The sequence below is a fragment of the Agelaius tricolor genome, unplaced genomic scaffold, assembly GCF_023055355.1.
Source record: "Agelaius tricolor isolate 1412-34295 unplaced genomic scaffold, bAgeTri1.0.p SCAF_10, whole genome shotgun sequence".
Taxonomy (NCBI): Eukaryota; Metazoa; Chordata; class Aves; order Passeriformes; family Icteridae; genus Agelaius; species Agelaius tricolor.
Window position 1 is genome coordinate 8,745,987 of NW_027269270.1, and position 23,689 is coordinate 8,769,675.

The following is a 23,689-nucleotide window of genomic DNA, read 5'->3' on the forward strand; positions in this document are numbered from 1 at the left end:
ATGACAGAAGATGAGAAGATAATGCCGAGGATGCTGTCAACGCGCCTTACTGACTCCTGTCAAAATATTTTACCTAGTAGCTTTATAACCCATCATTTTCAAGCTACAGCTCAGCATTCTGACACCATTTTGACAGGCACCTTACAATACCTAAAAGATAGCTTGATCAATGTTAAAAATGTTTGGTACAAGAAGTAGCCAAAATTGTTTTTTTCTGAGCAGTGACCAGAGCAAGCTGAACAGCCGGGTTCATTACCAGCCCACAGGGGGGGCTTTTTGGTACTGCTTTTTTGTGTAACAACTTGTAAGCCATTGACAACTTCTACCGTGCACTCTAAACCCCGTGTATAATATCATAAGCCGTTGTTTGTGTTACTCTCCACTGTGTCTTCTGCCTTCACCCCCCCAAAAAAGGCAAGATTTGATTATCTCCGCTGCATCAGCCAAGACAGCAACACCAGCTGTTCTCATTGTGCAGCCTCTTCCTCATGGCCTACATGTTAATAACCTGATCATTCCATTTTCTCCTTCAACTGCCGGCTGCAGCACAGCGAAGAGACAAAAACCCAGGCCCATCTGCAGCAGCTGTAGGCACTGAACTGTGAAGCCACCAGGGATTTATAAACTAATCTGTAACACAACACTGCCTTGTTTTTACAAGTGAGAGGCCACATTTGTGCAGACCTGATCTTTTCTTGCAATAAACTTGGAGGGCTGGGGGGTGGGGGGGCAAGGATGAAAACAAGATATATAATAATTTACTTAGGGAAAAAAAACCCTCTGTGTTGTATTTTCAAAGTGTTTTGATTGGTATTTGGGCAATCTCTCAGCCAGGTAGAGTCTACATTTTAATGTGGTTTGGCCACATCCCTTACCCTCAATTGTCCTCCTTCCACTGCTCAGAAATCTCCCAAAACTTTGTCTCTTTTAGAGAAAATATAGAAAGAAAATCTCCCATCTTTGCAATGTTTTCTCAGGGGTTCCATACCAAGGAAATAATTTTTGAAATGGAAAATAAACCATCTGTAGAAAAAAATCAATTCCTGTTGTTCCCTGTTTTCAGTGATCTGAGTAAGTCTCCAGCTGAACTCTTTCAAGCTGTTTCAAGCAGGTATGTTTAACACCTCCTGGGGGATGCTGCAGCATGAAGACCCATCGTGTAGCAGAAAATGCAGGGTAAGCCCTGTAGCTGGTGGAGCTGGAGCCCATTGCTGGGCAGACCTGTGAGAGGATGGGGTGCCTGGTTCTGGCAGAACCCAGGCCCAGCTTGGCAGGGCCAGCTCCCCTTCCCAGGGCTAGACCGGGCCGCCCGACGGTGACTGCGGTGCTTTGATTTATCTGTCCCGTTATAATCAGCGCTCATTACAATCACTTAGAGCAACACTACAGGCCTCATTACGGACTAGGCACTCGCTGCCATTAGTCTTTTAGAAGGACAGCGCTCAATTTGCCTGGCAACATGCGAGGTCCTGACCTTGGAGCTATTAGGGAAAAGATTAGACTGCAGTGTGACCATGTGTGCAGACATGAGCAAACCAAATTAATTTCTGGCAAAGGGAGGCACCAGGCAAGGACCCCGCCATCCTGAGGACACCTGAGAACTTCTCCATTTCCCAAAGGAGATAAGCTAATGGCACGTTTAAAGGAGCCTGGTTCTGAAGGTGAAGCACATCCATGGTATTTAGAGAGATATTAATCCAGTTTCCCCACAAAGTATTTGCTTGGCTGATCAGATTAAGGGATCTAGCCTTCAACAGCACACCCCCACCACAGCAGGCCCCAAGAAATCTGTGATACTTCACAGCCTCAGACATATTGCACCATGTGTACCCAGCTGCTACAATAATTAGCTTATGAATGTATCAGCTGGTTCTGTGATTTTTATAAATAATAACTAACCTACAGAGCAGAAAGATTTCCACGAGCCTAATATTAGCAAGAAATTGCAAGGTGCGCCTAACTGAATTGTCATTGTGCTAAATGCCCTGTCTTCTCTCATGTTGTGTGAGACTGGATCTCCCCCAACACCATTTTATAAATATTTATTTTTGCAATGTATTTGTGTCAGCTTTCTTCACAAGAGCCATTATTCGCTCACCCCCACACATACACACGCATACCCACTGCGTGCATGTGTACACTTATCTGCATCAAGTCTGTCCTTTTGCTACTCTTTTTCTATCCTTCCCTCTCTTTATTCAAGTATTCATTCAAGACCCTCTCTATCCATCTATGGGGCTGTTTATTAGGCAATAGCTTTGACTAATATGTGAGAAAACACAGCGTGCTGCAGCTTACTCACACGTTCTTTATGGCTGCAAGTAACCGCCTTCCCCATGCACAGATGAAAAGTCTGCATCGGCTTTTTTTAATTATTTATTTAAATAATCTTAGCACGCCATCCAAGAAAGTTTTGCAGTACCAGGCAAAAAAAAAAAAAAAGTGTAAATGTCAAATAAAACAGTGACAGATGACAGTATTCTCTATTGAATAGCACCGTTTCTTCGTGCATGTTCAATGAGAACTCATGAATTATTAATACACAAAATCTCCTTTTACTGTTAAAAATCTCAACTTGGCGTTTTTTGGTTACAATTTTTAAATTTTGTTTTATTTATTTCTTTGGGGTCTGTGTATGTTACACAGAGCTTTCCAGGAGAATTATTTCATTTAAGAAATGCTAACATACAGAAACTTTTGGAGCTACAGCCATTCACAGTGAATTTTCATCTATAGCTACATTTATTGGCATGAAGAAGGAAAAGTGAAGGAGACACTATCTCACCACCTTTTCCCCCACTCACCCACAGCATCTGAGCTCACTGCATTGCAAGCAAATACAATTTCTGTGAACATATTCTGAAAAATCTAACTAATACCACACTCCTCCCCAGACCCGTAATACGCTGTGTTTCTGGTCCTGCCTCCTCTGCACATCACAGGTCTTGCTCCACCACACAAACAGCCCCCCGGCTGCCAGAGCTACCAGAGAGCTTGATACACACCAGTGTCAATATGGGTGGCAGAATCCAGCCCTTAATGTCAGCTTCTAAGGTTCTCAAACGGGAATGTCTTCCATTAAAAATAAGAGGAGGAAAAACAGCACAATTAAAGGATGCTCTGGGCTCTACATTCAGGCACACCCAGGGCTTGTGGTTTCAAGGAATTCTGCTCAGAACTTCCTTTATTTCACCCCAAAACTTCTAGAGGCATCAAGAATGCAGCCCAATTTAGCTCATTAAAGAGAGCTGCAGAGAAGTGGTGGCCTCTGTTTTTGTTGTTCTCATGAGACAAGATAAACATTTTCTAAGCATTTTGTTTGATTAAAAAAATAGTACCATATTAATGTCCTATTTTTAACCTCTCTGTCTTCCAATCAAATACATTTACACATAGCTAAGCAAACAACAAAAATCTGCAGAAAGCCAGCCATTCCCATTGTGCTTATATGCTGCTAAAGAAAAAGCATGCTTAGAACACCAAAGTGTGAGGCTTGGCGCCCTCAAACCCCCTCAAGGACAGCGAGCTGGGTGCAGCAATCCTGAGCCATATCTCTGTCACTTATCCCAGAGCCCTGTTAGCAGCTTGACCCTTTCACTTTTGCTGGGCTTACCCTGGAGCAGGGCAGCCAGATGTACCAGACTACAGTAAGGTCAGTTTTTCCAGCACTCAGTACAGATGTGCACAAACACACTGACCCCCAAAACTGCTTCCCGCAGATCTGCTGTCCTGCAGCCTGCCAAGGACCACATTTCTGACCAAGGACAAAGAAGGCACATGGGAAGAGCTCAGGCTCACAGTCATGCTGGAGTACAGGCCCATGTTTACACTTTGCCAAAAGCCACTGCAGGAGGTGGCAGTTGGGTGTCCACAGTGACTTAGTCACAGGCAGCTGTTCTGCTTTGAGCATGGATAAACCTGCAGCTTAACTGACCTTGTGTTTCCCTGCACTTACATTAAAATTAATAACAATAGTAACAACAATAATAACAATACAGTTAGTTGTCTGCACTGACATTTTCTAGGGTCTCCAGTGAAAGCATGAGTAGGCAAATGAAGAGGTTTTTAGTAAGACTGATTCAGGAATAAATCTCAAAAATAAATGTAAAAGGCCGTTTCCTCACCCACATCATCAGTGCAGAAAATGTCAACATATGTGACAAAAGGAAAAAAAAGCAGCAATGATTGACGCAAGTCTTGAAAGATTAGTAAAGAAATGCACTCTTCAGAGAAGGCTCCCTTCCCACATGGGATCACAGGAGTCCTCTGGCCAAACTTCCCCAGCATCTCTTCTCTCTGCTTAGTTTGGGACTCCACAGTGCAAAATGAGCTAGATAATATTCAGCTCTTGTTCCTTAGTCGCCAAACTCTCTTACCATGAATCCAATAAGTGTCTATTAAAATAAATAAACCCCCTAATGATTCAAGATAACCTAATCAAGAAAGCTGAAATGGATAAAAGACTAACTGTAATGGAGAGTTCTGTCATGACTTCAATGAATTCTTGATGAGGGCCGGGGGAGGGGGACTGAACCTGAGAAGCTTTACTTGGAGAATTTTGATATAGTTCAAGGTTAATCACTCAACAGTCTGGATTTTCTGAAATGCTTGGTACTTTTCCTCCCCAGAAAATGCAAAGCACTTTCATGAGGGCCAGTTTCTCACTAGCCTCATAAAGCATGAAATTGTAAGAAAAAAAAGGGAATGAGACATGAGTCCTGAAGTACCTTAGGTTCATGGGAACACCAAGTCTGCTTAGAGCTCCCGGCTTCAGAGGGAAAGATGCTGTGCACTGAGGAAATATCCAGCATTCCAAGTTCAAACTGGCTTCTCCCCACACTAGAGAGGAAGTGTGGGATTGTGGTTAGGGCAAGCAGCCCACCATCAGCTCCTGGGTCTGCCAAGGGCTCTGTGAGCAAAGTCCCAGCTCCACAACTGTCCCTTATTCATTCAGCTGCTGAGAGGCCAATGCACTGCTGCAGATGCTGTCACAGAATCACAGATAGTTTAGGTTGGAAGGGACCTTTAAAGGTCTCTAGTCCATCCCCCTTAACAATGAGTAGGGGCATTTTCAATAGATCAGGCTGGACTCAGAGCAACCTGAATGTTTAAAGGGATGAGGCATCTGCCATTTCTGTGGGCAGCCTGCCCCAGTGTTTCACCACCCTCATTGTAAAAAGTTTCTTCCTTATATATCTAGTCTGAATTTACTCTTTTTTAGTTTCAAACCATTTACTCTTGACCTGTCACAACAGGCCTGGATAAATAAGCCCCATTTAAGTACTGAAAGGCTGCAACGAAGGCTCCCTGGACCCTTCCATGTCCAGGCTGAACAGCCCCAACTCTCTCTGCCTGACTTCACAGGAGAGGTGCTTCAGCCATTTGATCATTTTTGTGGCCCCCTCTGGACTTGCCCCAACAAGCTGAAGTCCCTCCTGAGCTGGGGACCCCAGAGCTGGATGCAGTGCTCCAGAGGGGGTCTCACCAGAGCAGAGGGTCAGAATCACCTTCCTCAACCTGCTGGTCACGCTGCTTTGACTGCAGCCCAGGACAGAGTTGGTCTTTTCGGCTAAGAGTGCACTTCTATAGCTCCTTATCAGCTTTTCACCTACCAGCATCCCCAAGTCTTTCTCGGCAGGGTTGTTCTCAATCCCTTAATCCCTCAGCCTCTGCTGATACTGGGGTTGCCCTGACCCAGGTGCAGGACACTGTACTTGGCCTTGTCAAACCCCATGAGGTTCATATGGGCCCACTTCACTTGTCCTGGATGGGGTTACACTGTGATATACAAGTCTGTGAAAAATAAGCTCTAGTCTAAAGATACATAGAAGAAATTCTAAGTTCAGTCAAGGAGAGAAATGTCTTTCTGCATTTCCTCCATATGTGACAAGAACATCAACATATCAGCACAACAGATACACCCCAGCTGTAGAGATTCAAAGCATCATGAAGAAGGCACTGAGAATAAGGCTGTAAGAAGTGCCCTGTATGCACACACAATACACACTCCACATCTTCACCACCAGCTGCTTTTTCTAGCTGCTGTTCATCATCACTGGAAGCTAATTAGTTTAAGGCCAATAAAACACCTATTATAAGCTAAATGGGAGAGAGAAGGCATCCCATCCTATCAAATGAATACAAGGGAATGTAAGTTGGGAAGGAAACAGAGGAAGGGATGAAATTAAGGGTTTCTAAAGCTAATCCTTCCTCAAAGTGCCACTGCTCATTCCTCTTGCAGTTCCCGTACTTCCCTTTTGGAGGATGAGCAGGAGATAAGGGCATGGGAAGGCAGCCATGGGGTGGACTCCCACCTAGCCTGGGATCCTGCTGTGGGCAAACACCCTCCTTGGCCAGAGAGCTGGAAATGAGGCAGGAATCTTGACATGAAAAAGGAAAGTCAGAGGAAAGGCAAAGAATTATCACAGTGATTTTCATCCATAGGCCTGGGGTTTTTTTCACCACAAGGGCCTCAACTGAAGGGCTTTTCTGCCCCCAAACTCTTAACTCTCACCAAGTTTATTCTTTGTTTGCTTGCTTTTCAACAGGATAAAAATATAATACAGAGACTGATCCTTGGTAGCTTAACATTTTTTCAAATGTTGCTCCAAGGGGTCTCTCTTGCTTTACTGTGGTCCAACTGGAATAAACTCCAGTCTCTTGAACTGGAATTTCACTTTCAAGGCTATACCTTTTGTTTTCACTGGACTGGTGGAGGTTCCATTTGCCCTTCCCAGGGCTGATCCCCAGCAACATGCTTCCCCCTATGCCACCCCAGGCTGATTAAGAGTCTCTTACCCTGGCAGAGCTGTGGGAAGTTTGATCTCCATGTTCATACAAACTCTGCCCTCCCTCAGACTGTCAACAATGGCTCTGGCCATCAGTGCCCACTATTTATTTATTTTGATAGTCATTGTTTACTACAAACAGAACTACATTCCTACTACCCATTTTGCAAACACTAAGGAAAAAAAAATCTGCTGAGCACAGCACAGTCTTTGACAGGACCCTCACTAGCAGAGGTCAAAGGGGTGATGCTGCTGCACAGCATCAGAGTCACACGGTCATGGGGAAAGGGTTTTCCTGGAGTTGTACTCTAGAGCAGTTGAGGAACTGAATGTAGAAGCCAGCTGTAAAACCAACACTCCAAACACAATCCAAAGTCTCTGCCTGTCCCACTGCCCAGCTCTGCATACACACAGGCCACCAAAGCTCTCTGAAAGAGCACACCAGAAACCTGTCTTCTTGTGAATTAAGTACAACCAGGGCAGCCTGAAGGGTAGACCAGAAACCAAACCCCGGTGTTTCAGCCACACTCAGAAACATTCCCAATGTGCTAATACAGCTCCCAGGTTTAGCCACTAAAAGGGCACTAGCAGGCAGTATCCCCAGACAATCCTGCTGTCCATTGGTACATCCCTAAGAGCTGACAACTAAAATAAGAGGGCAGCTTTGGAGGATGTATTGTGAGGGCACTGAGCTCTTAGCTCTTGCTGGCTTAAAAAATACAAAGGGATGCACAGCACTTCACAAAGGCTAAAAAGATCTAGATATAAGTTGCAAGGAATAAAATGCATATGAGATGAATAAGTGACGAATAAGTCAGTGTCTAAAATGAATGGCTTGAAATCTTTATGAAGGTGTATTCCCTTAAAGAATTCTCACCATACTACCTTGGTACCTCCATAAGGCCCTGAAACTTTCCTTTATGTTGACTTGTGAGCTCTGTGATTTGCAACCTCAGTTTCTAGAAACTGCCTTTCTCTTCAGTTGCTGAGACACTGCCATGACTTAAGAATGAAGATGGTTACTTGTTAAATTAGAGATCAATTAACTCCACCAGTAGATGATGCCTCTTGCAATAACTGTTCTCAGTGGGTACCACTCTTCCTGTACAGAGACAGAAGAGGAAAGGAGGTCTCTGTAGCCTCTGGATGTTCTCTCGGGTACATGACACACAGCCCTGCGTATAAAATGTCAAAACATCCCTGTCGGAGATTCAGTGCCTGCTAAAACTGTGAAGATCTCACAGCACCGTGGATTGCTGTTGACAGAACAGCAGCGCCCAACATAACACATGCCTTGTTAGCAAACTGGAAGCCTCTCAGTAGTCTGGGGTGAGGGAATAATAGAGGAAGCCAACACAACACAAGCCAGGCCTGTGGAGAATAGCAAGTGAACGAACCTTGGCGGAGAGTCCAAGCAAAGCCTCAGACTAGCTCTTTTTTCCCCCCTTTCAAACTCTCTCTTCTGCAAACATGGGCAGTTTTCAATGAGCGCTTCCCACCATGTAACTCAGCTGCTGAAATCAGCAGCATTTGCACCAGAAATTCCCACAACTGGCACAGCTTGGCCTGTGCAAAGCACTGGGAACACCCAACTGCTAGTTTGCATGCAAGCCAGACCTAAGGCTGACCATGCCACCATGGCTCTCCCCCGTGCAGGCAGCTGTGTCCTTGCTTTTTGGCACTTCTCCGGGCCACAGAGCTCCCCAGCCAGCGGCAGGACACCACAGGCACACCAAGCCAGGCCAGGGGCAGGCACACAGGTGGGCTTTGAGGCAGGGGGTGGCCCTGAACACTGTGGTTCTTGGCTGTGACTTCCTCTGTCCCTGCCTTCCAGTGTCCCCATAAACCACTTTCATGCTCCAGCAGAGCGCTATGACATCTCAGCATGGCAAATGCTGGGCCATCCCAGGGAGCCAGAACTGCTTTGGCAAGGCTGCGAAACAAAAGAAACATCAGCCTCAGAAACACTTCTTTATTCGCTGCTGCTGAAGAAACAAAACCTTTATGTGCAGTAACTCTGCTTTAAACAGTAACATTTGTGGATCCTGCTCTTAACCTTTTGCATCTGGTGTTCAAAATCTGCCCTGCTTTTTTTTCCACGTGAAAGACTACAGATCTTATTTTTGTTTTGGCGCTGGTGTGCAATGCTGCCAGAGAAGTGCACTCAAGCTGGCACAGACCAAAGCTGGTGAGCCACCCAAATTATTGTTGGGTGGTTCAGTCCCTCTCTATTTCAAGAAGCCTCTGGGTATAATGACAGGAAGCTTGCAGGCAATTTTAAGCCAAACCTCAGAGAGGCTGGCATTCGGTCTGTGTTAAAACACTCCTTATTAAAAGCTGTCCAGTCCGGATTCTGGGTGGAACTTTGATATCTGCATGGAGCAAAGAATAAGGGGCACGTTTGCAAAATCAATTGTGCAGTTTTTATATTTACTGCACGTTTACCACATATGTCATTTATTACACAGTGGAAAACCGTTAAATGCACAGTAGTTGTGCCAAGTGGCATTATGCTTTTAACAGCTTTATTCGTTTAACAGCTCCAGTTCTCATTATATTTTGCCATGTGGTACATGAGATTTTTATGCATTTAACAGTTTAAGAGGGTTCCATGGTATTTTCCTTTTATGTATTTCATACTGAGCCTGGGATTTGGTTTGGGGGTTAGAGGGACTGTGACCCCTTTATCCTGACAAGAGAAAGTAAAATGCAAAGAAAATAAATTATTACATTAAGAAGGAAAAATTAATCAGCTCTCCATGTGTCAGGACACAAAAAATACCTGTAAGAAGGACAAGGCTTTCCCATGTGCTTTGATAGCCTTTGATGCTTTCTTTATATGCCTTTCAACTGCTTATTTTACATCTGCTTTAATGACTATAATGTTGTTTCCCTGCACAGAGGGAAGTGTGTGTTTTTCAGAGTGCATGCACCTAGATACTTCTATCCCACTCTCTCATTGTCACGTGCACATTTGTGCATTTTCTGTGTGCATACTGATGCCCTCTCCTTGATGAACTGAATCATTTCATCCAGGATCAGAAGCAGCTCTTTTCACTGAGTAAACAATTCCTTCCAACAATCCACTTGCTGCCCTTCAATTCCTTCCAACAATCCACTTGCTGACCTTCAAAAAAATCTGTCCTCCTTTCCACAAAATCCCTTCTGGTGCATTATATTTTTTTAAAGAGCTGGATGAAATTTTTAAATTAATGGATTCTCTTCAAGAATTTCACCCCGACCTAGGTTTGCTCGCATGTATTTTTTACACCCAAGGTAGAAATGAATCCAGCAGAACTCACTGCAGTGCCTTCTCATGCCTTTTTGTAAAAATGATTGGATCCAATGTGAATTATTCACATGGCAATACCGTATGCAGCACATACAACATGCTAAAAAGGAAACACCTGCCTAATATTGCCTTCCCTCAGTTAACCACTTGAGAAAGCAATTTCATTACCTGCTGAATGAGTAGGATACCACCATTTTGGAAGTTCCTTGTCCTACTAGCAGAGGTGTAAGTTATATACCACACATGGGAAAAGACAGACATGTTTGTACAAAAAGGGAGAAAAAGCTTGGCTGTGAACTGACCCTTTCCTCAGCCACTTTTAAAAGGGAAAAGGAAACCACTTAAGCAGGCAAAAGCCAAACATGACAGGTTCCCCAGAGATGAAAATTATTATTATGGTAGGAACAGATGTAATTTTATTGGTAGGAGGAAGAGATGGATCTAGTCCCAAACCCAGCGCTTGCTTTAAAAACAAAACCCCACAAAGCCCCACAACAATGAAATCCCCTATACCACTCACCTGACTTTTGTTGGCAGCCACTTTGGCAAACAGAGCTTGAGATACCTTGGCCCTTTTCATCTCCTGTTGGATCTCATCATAAATGGCAGCTGTGATGTTGACGTTGGCGCTGTCCGCCTTAATGGGGAGGTCTGTTGTTGGTGTCGAGGTTTTGGCCTACCAAGAGACCATGAAAATAATAATTAAAAAAGTGCTGCTTTCAGCCCAGCCATCTGTGCAGAAATTATCAAAGGATTTCAGTCAGCTGATGCCAAACTGCATTAGCTACAGAGGGACACTTCCTGTCCATTATTCTAATCAGGTTAATTGTGATTGGAAATAATTGCAGTGCATTCCTATAGGACATGCAAGGCCCTGTCAAGCCTCCCCCTCTCCCTCTCCCAGCATGTTTATTGAGCAGCTCAACAACAGGATAGGTAGCTGGGGCACTGGGCTGCAGGCACACACTGACATTGGCTTTGCCAGCCAGCTACTGCAGCACAGCCACCAGGCTCTACCTTCTCCCCCTCTCTCTCTAGAAGTGGCCTACACCTTGGAGGAAGAGCCAATTCTCCCAGAAAAAATGAGTAAATGGGTAGAGGTCTCTAAATAATAAATTATTACTCAATTTAATGCACTCCCTCAAGTCTCCCTCATCCTTTATTAAAACTATACGTATGTCACTGGAGTATGTATGGTTTCCCAGCCTTATCATCATTATGCTAGCCAGACAGTCACCTAATTTCACCTAGGAAATCAGTGGAAATGGAAAAAAAAAATCATTTCATAAAGCTGGGCTTTGGCATGCCTTTGATGTGCTGCCCTCATTCTCCTAAACTCATATTGAGATTTTGTGTATTCCACTGCACTCCTTTTAATTGAATGATTTCCCATCAGCTTCTGTGACAAATGAAGGACAATAACAGACGCTGCCAGTGCTTTCCCTGGGCTGGACTACCCCTGCAAGGCTTCTGTCAATACAGCTCCAAAGACTGCTACAGGATGTCCATTTTAAAGCCCCCTGGACTGGTGGTCCCCAGAATGCACTGGCAGGAGAGGGAGTGAGGGCAGTGTGCTGCTGGGTGTCTCCCCTGGAGACAGATCTCATTTACTTTCCTGGGCTGAAAGAAGAGAGATACCAGGGCTGATCACTGCACCCCTTAACATTTTAAGGGAAATGTGGGTTACTGATACAAAATCTCTGTTTTGTCTTGAGACATAGAGGTCTTAGGAAAGCACACAACCTAAATGGCAAAGCTCACAGTTCCCAACAGACCCAAACCACACATACACCCCAGTGACCCTCATATTTGGCCCAATTATGAACCTTTTCAGATGGATCCCGTTTTTGTGTCAGAGTGGACGTTTGCTAGAGTACATCTAATGTTAATTTTTAACTAGGCAGACATGCTCAAATGTTTACTTGTTAATAGGAAGGTTAACTAGGCAAAACCAAACCTTCTGAATTTCTTCTGTTTTGTTTACTCCAAATCTTCTTCTTCCTGACATCTCTTCTGTATGGGGGTCACATTAATAATGGAGCCAAAATCAGTTAAGACAACACACTAGACTAATCACTCTTCCTTACGACTTTGAGATAAAGCCTTAACCAACCTGTGTCTTCTCCCTTTCCAGGCTCAGCAGGCACTGCTCTGGGCTTGCTCCCTGCCTGACACAGAAAGGGAATAAGATTTTCCTGTTCCCTGAGGCTAGCCCCGTGTGCAGGCAGAGGCAGCTGGACACCAGCTGGGGCAGAGCCCAGCCACCACGGCCCAGGAGGCCAGGGCTAAGCCACTGCCAACCACAGGCCATGAGCTGGGTACAGTGCAACACAGGGACCCGCAGGGACACCCTGCTCTGAAATTCAATGCTTACAGATAGGTGAGAGTTAGGGCAATTGTGGGAAATGTAAGAAAACAACAAAGAGTTCATGGAAAGGAGAAGGACTGTCCAAGTCTGTCAGGACTGATTTAATGGAGATTTGTTGGGTATAAAAAAGTCTTCCCAGGCACTGGAGCCTTTGGCTAGCACAGCAGCTGAGGTCACCATGGCCTCAAAGGCTGTTATGGATGTCTGAGATCCTGAGAAGAACAAAATTAGCATGTAAAAGAAAGATTTAAAATATAACTCCATCCTGCATGAATCTCCTACACTTCTAGGTCCACAGCCATATGTCAGGAAAAAGCCTGCCCTGCACACCCCGAAAGCTGCTTTTTTATTTAATCACCAAAATAGGAAGGGCAAATACCAAGCAAAAGTCATTAAAATAAAGTATTTAATGTTAGAAGTCTAGATTCAAAGCTGGTCTTGACATTTCGAAGGAGTTTGACACTACTGATACATCTTATTGACAACAGTGGGGAAAAAAAGATAAAGTGTTTGCAACCACAGTGTCAGAGCACTGCAACCCAGCCCCTTACTGCTGGAGTTCTGTGTGCATACAACAACTCCCAACAGCTCAGAGCATCTTCCCCACAGCAACTGGACCCCATTTTCTGGATTAATCTCTCGTTCTCACCTTGAGGTAGGTCCTGAGCCAGGGATATCACAAAAGGGTGGCTTAGGGCTGGCTCAGAGTCACAGAGAGCTGAGCTGGGTTACTCTGCATGCCCTTACACCTGCCTGCATGACAGCCCCAGCACGAGCACTTCCACAGGTATCTGCCATTCCTCTCCCAGCCAGCACACTCAATCCCAAAAGCCTTGCTGCAGGGTATCGGTATCTATGGAAACCACGTTTCCAATTGCCATTCCATCACCTTCTCTGGCACACTGACACAGTTCCTGCAAGGCTGGTACAGCTCCTACCCCTGCTGCCCCAGAGCACCCCAGAGCTGCAGGGTAGGTTAGGGAGCTGTCTGGGTAGCTGCTGCCTGCGAGGACGGCGTTTGTCTCGTCAGAACTCAGAGCAGGCATATGGGGAAGCACAGTAGCCGTGCTGCCTGCCCGGGAGCTGGGAAGAGCCTCATTTGCAGAGGTGTCTAAGTTGTCAAAACAGCACCTGTGCTGACTGGTGCTGGCCCTCTGAGGGCTGGGGAAATGTTACACAGCGGGCACAAGGCAAGCACTGGGTACACAAACCTTTGTGTGCTGCTTTTGCTGATCAAAAACCTCAGAAAATTCTGTTGGATTCTTCGAACTGAAATAAGGCAAACATGTGCTGGTTTATACTTCTAGACTATGGTTTTTTAGCAACATTTCGCTCTTACAAAGGCAGGCAAAAAAATCCATTCTTTTAAATCATGCTCTGGCTGTGGCTAGAGCATGGGAAAATGGCATATTTCAACACAGGAATAAAATGGGGCAAGAGTTCCCATTTTTTTTTTTCTCACCAGATTGCATCTAAACTCTCAATTTTCTTTTGGTGCTTGATTCTAGTACAAAACCTATTGCAATAAATGTATGCAGGAGTAAGCTATTTCTTTAATGAATTGATACCAATGCAGAAAGTGGCTACACTATTTAAATAGTAAAATAGTGTACCCATTATTAAAATCTCTCTATATGTTTATTTTCACCTAAAGGTAACTATAAAAGATAAGGAGCATACAATGAGTTTCCCATGTAATGAAAATTCAGTGCCAAATTTGGGTTGGCAGGATAAACTTGCTTTCATGAAAACAGTTCTTTACATCACATATTCGGTGAAGTGCACCTACATGTCTGGGTTAAACTGAACAACCTCAACAGTTTCTACAAAATCAACACACCTTCTCTAAGGATGGTCAGTTTGAATGTAAAACTTCACTCCCCCAGCAGTGCTTGATTGCTTACTTTTAGCAGCTGTGACTAGAGAATGCAATGAGAAGTGATCATTGATATTATTAGAAGGGTTACACAGGCCTATTTACTAAAGATCAGTTAAGTGCTAGAGCTGATACATCATGTCTGAACTGTTAGAAACTTAAGTTAAGCAAATGTCAAGATAGGAATTCATCAGCAGCCCTGTACAAGCACCCTCACTTTGCAGAGTACACGTGTGGGGCTGCATCATCCTGGTACAAGGGGTGGGTGACTATTACAGTGTAGTTTGTGGATGCTCCCTCTTAGTGCAAAGAACAACCTACCCAGGGAAGAGTGGGTGGCAAGAGCACGTTAATAAACACATGCAGTTAAGTGAATGAGATAACAGCTGCTTGGGAGCTGTAAGCATCATCTTCCTTCCCAGCACACTGTCCATCTCCAGTTTCTGTACCTCAAACATTTGCTTGTAAAAATTTCTAATGCAGGGACCATGATCTCCTATGCAGAATATGGAGCACAGTATTTTCTAACAACATCCATCTAATGCACTATCGACCTCTGTTCACTAGACACTTTTATGGCAACATATATGAACCAGAAGCCCAGAAATTCCCTGTGCTCTGAAGAATGTAATCAAAACAGGTAAAAAGCTACATGCACTGTCTTTCCATATAATATATTCTATAATAGCCATTTAATGGACATATATCAACAGCCTGCATGTAATGCCCACATGCACTCCTCAGGCACTAATGCTACATAATCTTTTGCCTCATGGTATTGATTAAAGATAGAATGATCATCACAGTGTCTTGCTGACATCCACTAAATGTCTCTTTAACAGCCACAACAAAATCTTACAAAAGATTTTCCACAACTCATGTGGGCAAAGGGAGCAACAGATAGGGCAAGGGTGGACAGAAACTCCTGGAATTATCTGGACAACAAACACGCAGCAAAGGATTGCATCTTACCTGGGGTGTTCTGGAGGAGCTTGGGCTGCTGGCAGCTGAAGACACCATGCTCACGTTTGGGTTCATACTCCTCTCTCTCTCATCCTGATAGATACGATCCCGTTCCGCGTCAGGCAAGTTGAGGAAATTCTGCATTGCCCGTAAGTTTACCAGGAGGGACTGGGAAGCTGTCCTAGGGTCTTCTTCTTTACGCAGGATTTCTGACAACAAACCCTGGTTTAAAAAAAAAAAAAAAAAAAAAAAAAAAAGCCAGTCATGCGTTGATGGGTTTCTTTGGTTTTTAAAAATTTGTTTAGTGTAACCAGCTGGGTTGCAATACTGAGAATCTACATCAGAATCTCATGGGCTCTCCCTGAGGGGATATTTTGTAGGAAAGTGTTTGTCTTCTGGGGGCTGGGGTTTATTTTGGGACTGTCCTATTCTGGCACAGTAATAAGCTTCTGAGTATGGAGATGCTGGATAGGAAGGTAGGTGCACTGGTTAGAAGAAATTGCAGTTATCACCAGGTGCTTGCTGCAAATATTTTAGGAGCTGTTAGATCTTTCTCTCTCTCTCTTTTTCTCTTTTTACTTGAAGCAGGGAACACTTGGCAATCCTGTTCATCTTTGACAAATCTGCCAAGGTTGGTAAATTTAGTTTCGACATTTAAACAGTGCAGGAGGTTTATAAAGAAAAATGTTTGGCTGGGTTTTGATGTTACAGTCCGCTCATTTCAGTTTGGACAGTCATTTCTGAAAGGAGAAAAATGAAGCAATAATAAAACCTTCGAATCTAGCTTCAGGGATTTAACCCATTCTTTCATGCCTCATTTTAAAATACCACAGGCTTCACATTGCAACTGTGAATGAACACCACATTAATCTAGCTTTTACAAAAGCCATTACACAGCATTTCTAAAAATTAAAGAGTAAAAAAATAAAAGAATTGGAGAGATAAAATGTCATTAAAAGAGGCTTACATCTAATGATGGGATTAAATTTATGTGTAAGAGTATGCACTCACACTCAATAGTTCCACAGATTATCTAAAAGTTAAAGGCACAACACACAAGTCTGGATCAGGGCCCACAGAAACTACCAAGGACACAGCATGTGCCACCAGCTTCCCCCCAGGCACTCCCTCATATCCGACACTTCACAAACTGGGACTTCATTCCAAATAGCAGGAACAGCAAATTTCTGAACTATTCCTGTTTTAATGTACTGGGGTGCAAGGAAGCAGAGAGGGAGCATTTCTGTCCATCAAGGCTACTTACATCTTATGGTAACATATCAAAATGATATCTTTACTGTTAACATGCAATTCGATGTGCTCATTATTTCAAAAGGCTATTCTGCCAATCTGCTTCCCTGAGCCATGTGACACTGCTCCTGCTCCCGTGTCACCCACAGGCTGCACTGCTGCTCCCAGGAACGCTGGCCACAGCAGCCCTGTGAAATCCCAGTGGGAGCTGGTGGGCTCACCCTGGAGGGCTCCTCTGGGAGAGGAGCACTTCAGCAGCACAGGGACCCTGCCGGCCCCGACACGGCCCCGCTGTGGCTGCTGACACGAGTGTTTTGCAGTTACTTCACAGCCAGGACCCAGGCAAGGGTCCAAGGACAGGCAAGCCTTACTCCTTTCTTGTCAGAAAAATGTTACTAGAAAGCAGCCACATACCCCAAGCCCTGTAGTATTTAGTTTTCATTTATTTTCTTCCATATCAGACAGCCTCTTTCAAAAAGCCTTGCTAAAAGCACTGTCACTACAGTTGGCCAATTAACCAAACACCAACATTTTTCATATATACTGACCTTATTTACCAGTCTTCCTGAGAAAACCAACTGACCAATAAATGACGTACCTGTACCTGCATTTATCTGCCATTCAACACCTATACTAAAATACACATGTGAAACCTCTACTTCAGCAGAGTTTATACCACAAGTGCTGTGCTCTAAAGCAAGCTCCACACACAACCTGAAGGCAGGCTCCATCTTTTCAGCCTCTCATTTATATAATCAAGCTGAGACACTCCCAATTACGTTTTTCTGCAATGATCAGTGTGGGCACCAGAAGGACTGAAGCTGGGAATGGAAGCATGGTTAGCACCACTCAGAAGTGGGATGTGAGAGAGAAGCTGGCTGGTGAAAAAGGTCTGCTCTCTGGGAACCAGCAGTGCTGGGCTGTCCTCTGGTATTTTGTGTGACCTCAACATAACTGCATGCTCATATCTGGCTTCTTCTTCAGGGTTTACCACCTCTCAGAGAAGCTAAGGACATTTTGAAAAGCTTTGTAAAGTTGAAAGGCTCATAGGCTGGGGGAGGTTAACCAAAAAGTACATACAGGAGCTTGAAGCCGCAACCTGCATGATTCCAAGACCAATGCAAGTCCCTGTTAAAATTTCCCCTGAAGTGAGTAAAAAAATCTTTAAATGAAGTAAATAAAGGAAATATTGGTTCCATTGATTCTCTAAATTTCTAATTCCCTGTGTCTTTGAAAGGATATGTATATAAAACCTTTTTTTGAAGAAAAACTCAACTTCAAAAATTAATGAGTTTCGTATGAAAGAAAGGGACCTGAAAGCTACTGGAGCTGACTCTGAAACAGTTTTTTTCTCCCTCCCATTTCAGCCTCACTAAATTTATGGTCCAATTTCAAAAATGGAGAGCAGAAACATACGTGAAAGCATGCCAGCAATTACTTTTCCATGCAGTCATTGACTCTGTATGTAAATCAGAGGCTCACAGGTACGAGTGGCTTGCTCATGGCACTAAGATGTATCTCACTGCCTGAGATACCAACCCTTGTGCTTGCAGGCTCTGATTTATCACCACAAACATCTTTTCCCGCTGTAGATTTGGTGCCTGCGCTGCTGCTCCCAAGAGGGTCTCAGCCTGAGCTGCTAGAGGGACACAGCAGTATTGTGCAGCACTATTCCTGTTCCATCAGCAGGCTGGGAGCCTCTCCTCCTAAGGCAGGCACCTGCTCCAGGGGGTCTCGCTGCTTCCCCAGCAGCCGCTGGCAGGGGCGAGCCCTGCTCCCCGTGCCCCGCTCCAGGCCCACAGGTAGGAAACCTGCCTGCCAAGAGGGTTTTTCTGCAGCTCCTCTAAGTGCTTTGGCAGCTTAGGAACCATGTAAACAGCAGGAGAGCTAATAAGAAAACTGACTCATGAGGGACAAATCTCGTGTCCTCCTGCAACTGAAGATAAACAACAACAGCGGTAAACAGCAGCAGCAGATAGCTGAGTGATAGGGGAGGATAATAAAATAAAGTGTCTTGAGAGCAATAGCGTTGACAATAATATAATTCTGAGCTACTGAAGTATACGCAAACTAACCAGTGAGCAACATTATAAAAAATAAAGTGATATTAAATAATCTGTTCAGCCTTTTTGTCACCTGCAACAAATTAGGCTTTCAATATGCAAAACATCTTCCTTCCAGAAAAACAAATGATCATGATTTCATTTAATTGTAATTTAATGAGGCATAATGTATTTTTTAAAGTGATATACACCAGGTGTGTGGTGAGGAAACTGGCCCAGCCAGACAAACCCTACTGTTTCTATTTTTGAGAAAGCCCTAAAGCCAGCCAGAGACTGTTTTCATTTCTCCAAATTATGTTTCTACTGGAGGGGGTGAGGGAGGGAAACCCACAGCATTCACAGATTTCTTATAAAATTCCATTGGCTAAATTAGCTCATTCCAACTTACTTACATCTCACGTATTAAAAAATAAAAATAAAAAAATTGGCAGTTTGCAGAGTAACCAATTCTGCAAACCTAAAAGATCATCTTCAGGGACTAGAAAGTCTCAGTATAACTTTAAATAGCAAAACAGATCTTCTACATAGAACACAGCTCCCAGGATACATTTTAGGACATGTAGCTTGATAATATCTTTGCTTTTCCACTCCTCTGCATCATTTTTAAACCGGCTGCTGAAGAGGCAACTGATGAAGTTTAATGTTCACACAGGCTGTGCTTGCAAACGAGGGGTGTGATCGCCCTAAGACAAGGGCTCTGCACAGCCTGGTTTACCCTTGGAACTTGCACTATTTTTAAAATTACACACTGGATCCATAATTGACTTTAAAAAAATAATACCTGTGGTGGAGAAAAAAGCACATATCCAATCAAAACAAAAAAGTCACTGAATCTATTTAAGGCAGGAGTAATTTTGAGCATGTTTTTTCAAACTAGCTCAAACGCAGTCCCCTCAGGCCAGCAAAGTCACTGTCACAGGGGTTTGCTTTGCATTTTTCTATGAAACCCCATTTGTGAACTTCTTTTATTTTTATTAACTACAGCATTTCCAGGACAAACAACTCCAACCTCACTGGCACCTAATCTTTTTTTAAGCAGTTTCTGAGAGATGATGCAGTGCAATGTAGAGCGAGTGTTATTCCATGTGACTCCAACACCCAGGGGACCAAATGACCAGCCTCTGAGACAAACCCAGACTTGACCAAAGCACACAGAAGTTGAGCAAAGCCTCTGTGCCCTCTTCCCAAAGGGCTCCTGCTAAGGCCTGGAAAGGGTTGCAGTGAGAGCTCAGTGGGACAGCAGACTGCACTACCGGTGACCAAAGGCAGGACAATTTTGCAATGGAACTTTTGGAAAGCAATCTGGCTGGGGGCAAGACCATGCTGCTGGAGTGCAGCCCAGGAACTCGTGTCCTTGATGTCCAGGGCCATGGGGCAGCAAGAGACTCACACACATCACATTCAATTACTTGGATAGAAGTCATGCTCTCCCTCTTATAAGCTGACCTAAGCCATCTGACTACAAAACCAGGCACTAATGTTAAAGAGGTTCAGAACAGGCTTTGGACAATCAAAACACTGGCCAAGGCAAAAATTTAAATAAACCCAACTAATGTGCTAAACCTCAGTTTATATGTTCTGGATAAGGAAATTATATATATGAAAGACTGAAAAAGCATAAACACTTTTTCAGACTTTCAGTCTATTTGTGCTTCTCCATACTTCAGCTATGGCCAAGAGCAACAGAGAAAATGCTGAAATACCAGAAAAATATTGCTTCTGCAGTGCCTAAAGTTCCAAGTATTTTTAAGCCCTGCACTTATACTGACAAGTCTCAATAGAAAAGCTATTCTGCTTTCCATCAGGGATAGATGTGACCCTCAACAGGATGAGAAAATATAGAGATTTATTCTATTTCAACATCTGGATCTTAGAGGTCAGTGATGTCAACCTGTCCCCTCTCAGCACACAAGGCCTGTTTCCAGCATGGAAGGCAGCACCCAGGGAACCCCTGGTTAGCTACACGTTTCCACCAAACTACATCATAACTGTACCTTGAGCATACAAAAACAAACTTGATTTTGCCAGGCTAAAATGACTATTTATATTTACAGTTGTCTCCTACTTGCAGTTGCAAGCTGGAGACAGCAGGTAAGTCCAGGAGCTCTGCAGCAGAAGCACTGACTTCTCACAACCCTTCAAGGAATAAAGCATTTCCACCCACTGTGTTTTTCTCACATCAAGGCAGGATTTTACCATGACATCTCTCTGCCTCTGCATTTACTCCAGGTCTCACCTTCAGTATTGTATGCCGGGCTGAACAAGATTCAACAAACATTCAACAATTCTGAAATACTTCTCTTTGCCTTTTAAGTATTTAGCACTCACCAAGAACCTCTATATGAAATACCTGTAGGTTTCTTGGGACGCAAGCTCCTTTTCAAATGCTCACTGCTTTGTTTCCATTCCCTTGCATCTCTTCCTAATTCCAGCTAGGATATGAAGCAGAAGTGCTGGAAGTCTATCAGAAATGCTTATCCTGGCAATGTGTCCAGTCCAATTTTGCTGAACAAAATTGTTTTAGATAATCAGTGGAAAAATCTGAGTGGTTAGCCAAACCAAGCACCTTCATATCCATTCTGTCACTGTTTCCATCAGGCAAAAGTGTTTTTGCACCCTGTTCCCTGACCAGCTCTTCTTTCTCAATAGTCAAAATGTGTGGTGCTACATTTTTATCAGTTTTACAAACCTCAGAACTTGAAGGACTCTGACTGAGACTAACTCTCCATGAATGGGAGACCAACAGTCAGTCACCCAGCACACTTCAGTGTACACATCACATCAGTCCTTCATTTAGAAGAAATCTTCTGATCTTCAGATTCAGTGCCTACAGCCAGAGTATGAGCCTTGTTCTTAAACTCATTTAACTAATGCTAAAATGCATACATCTCAGGAGAGAGCTGCTTAGGCACAAAGCATTTAGAGGCTGATTTGAATAAAACTTATACAGGGTGCAACAATGACAATTTGATTTTTATTATTAAAAATGAAGTGTTTAAATCCTCAAAGAAAACGGCTTTATTGCATTAGTTTAATAAAGCCTCTTTTTTATTATGGTATCTGTTTTTATGAGGGAAGACAGGATGTGCATGCGGATCTAAATGTGGATGCAGGAGGAAAAGGAGGCAGAGAAAGACCGACCACCTGCAGTCACAAAGTGCCACCATTTATATGACATGCATGTCAGACCTTTATCCTGAAATATGCTGGGAAATGAGCAAAGACACACAGCTTGTGCACACTGTAGATCTGTGCCTTTGCTTCCAAGGCTCAGGACTCCTGTGCATCAGCTGAGCAGGCAGCAGCCACCTCCTACAAGCACTCATTCTGAAAGCCTGACTCACATGCTACTTAAGATCTTTTCATTCAGCCTATTGAATACAATTTAGTTAATTGAAACTGAAATTTTGGGCAGTGCAAAACCCACTGTTGGAACAAATATCCCATGTACAAAAAATCTGCAATTTATTAAAGTAAGCACTTCCCTTACAGACTGCCTTCCTTCCTACGAGTACAACAGAGCACTGCTTGTGCCACATTACACCCAAGAATAAAACAAGCAGGCAGCATGAAAGGGTTTCATGCTATAAGAGGGAGTTTTCTATGAGGGTAAAAACCAACAAAAACTCCCCCAAAAACCCAAACCAGAAGCCTGGCTAATTGAAAGTCTGTGCACAATGGGGCAGACACCACAGCAATGAATGCAGCGTGACTGTCTCACTAGATACCAGGCAGAGAATTAAAGCTCCTTGTGTTCCTCTCATTTGAGTTAAAGGGAAAATTATTTGCAAAAGGAATTCTGTCCAGGATTTGGCTCACAAGCAAATAGAGGTGGAAGAGTCAGTTATTTCAACAAACCATATTTCTGGTCTTAATGCCTTGTAGAGGACTCTTTTCTGAACCCACTCCTGTTTGGGGGAATTTTGCCAAAGAAAGCAGAATTAAAACAAGGAGTCACAACCCACAGCCTTACTTCCTTAGCAACCACACTCCTGCTGTCAGAGCCCCCAAACTCTCTTATAGGTGACCAGTAACACTTTTGTATGCCAACAAAGGTGTCACTGATCACCTATAAGAGGGTTTGGAGCACCTATAAGAAGGTTTATAGCACCTATAAGAGCTATTTCCCTCTTCCTCATTGCGGGACCCTGGACTTGCCTGCAGTTTCACCAGAAGTTGGGGCAACACCCAATATCAATCCTGTGTTCCCCTACACCTCAAACCACACCTGCAGCCAAGGTGTGACCAAATCCCTTTACCATGGAGAATCAGTGCAGTTGATTTCATCATAAACTTCACTACATGTGAAGCTGGTGGAGTTTCCTCCTCCTCAGGCTGTTACTTGCTTTAATCCAAAGAAAGTGGTTGGCACCAGCTACCCAGGCAGGAGCTGAGCTGGGTGTGTGCTGCTTTCCCATCTGCAGGCTGGGAAGCCAACGCTCCCACATGGAGCTACTCAGGGCAGGAAGGAGGGAGCAGTGCTCTTTGGGAAGAAAGTTACAAGCAGCCTGGATACGATGATGTTTTTATCCAAACCTCTGTATCTGGCCCCACAACAACTTGATTTAAAAAGCTCAGATTCAAGAATATTTCCAGTTTCAGAGGCTGTTTAGTTAAACAAGCACTGGCCACTCGCCCAAACATTTTACTAGTTTTGGCTATTGTATCACAACATTGGCAAAAAAAAGATGCTTGAAAAAAGAGAAAGATACAAACTGAAACACTCCTCCAGTCTGTAGGCTTTGCAGTCCACTGGGCACTCCCAAGGAGAGCAGCAGTTCACTGATCAAGTGATTTAAATTGTCTGGACTCTTTAGGAAGAGCACAATAAACTGTCCTGACTACAGCTCCAAGAGCCTGCAGCAAAGAGGAATGCTGAGCCAACAAGGACAAGAATAATACGTTCATTTTCTTTATGCAGAACAGGATTCAAATTACCTATTTTCCAGTTTGTATTCTGAAGAGTGGGATCACTTCAGCCCCTCCAGATATGCTGAAAAGCTCTCCAGCAAAGGACAAGGTGCATTTTCATGCATTTCCTTTAAAACAGTCATCTTAGTCCTACTTTTTCCTGTAACCAACATTACC

General features: G+C 43.8%; 1 protein-coding gene across 5 annotated transcripts in view; it reads right to left on the reverse strand.

Moving 5' to 3' along the window:
• Positions 1–23,689, reverse strand: part of SATB2 (SATB homeobox 2) — a 138,292-nt gene that overhangs the window by 26,413 nt on the left and 88,190 nt on the right. For all 5 annotated transcript variants that reach the window (XM_071434586.1, XM_071434585.1, XM_071434589.1 and 2 more), the window contains 2 exons: positions 15,297–15,509; positions 10,601–10,756 (listed from right to left, as the gene is read on the reverse strand). In XM_071434586.1, coding sequence (XP_071290687.1) covers positions 10,601–10,756; positions 15,297–15,509 — 369 coding nt within the window. The remainder of the gene's footprint in view (positions 1–10,600; positions 10,757–15,296; positions 15,510–23,689) is intronic.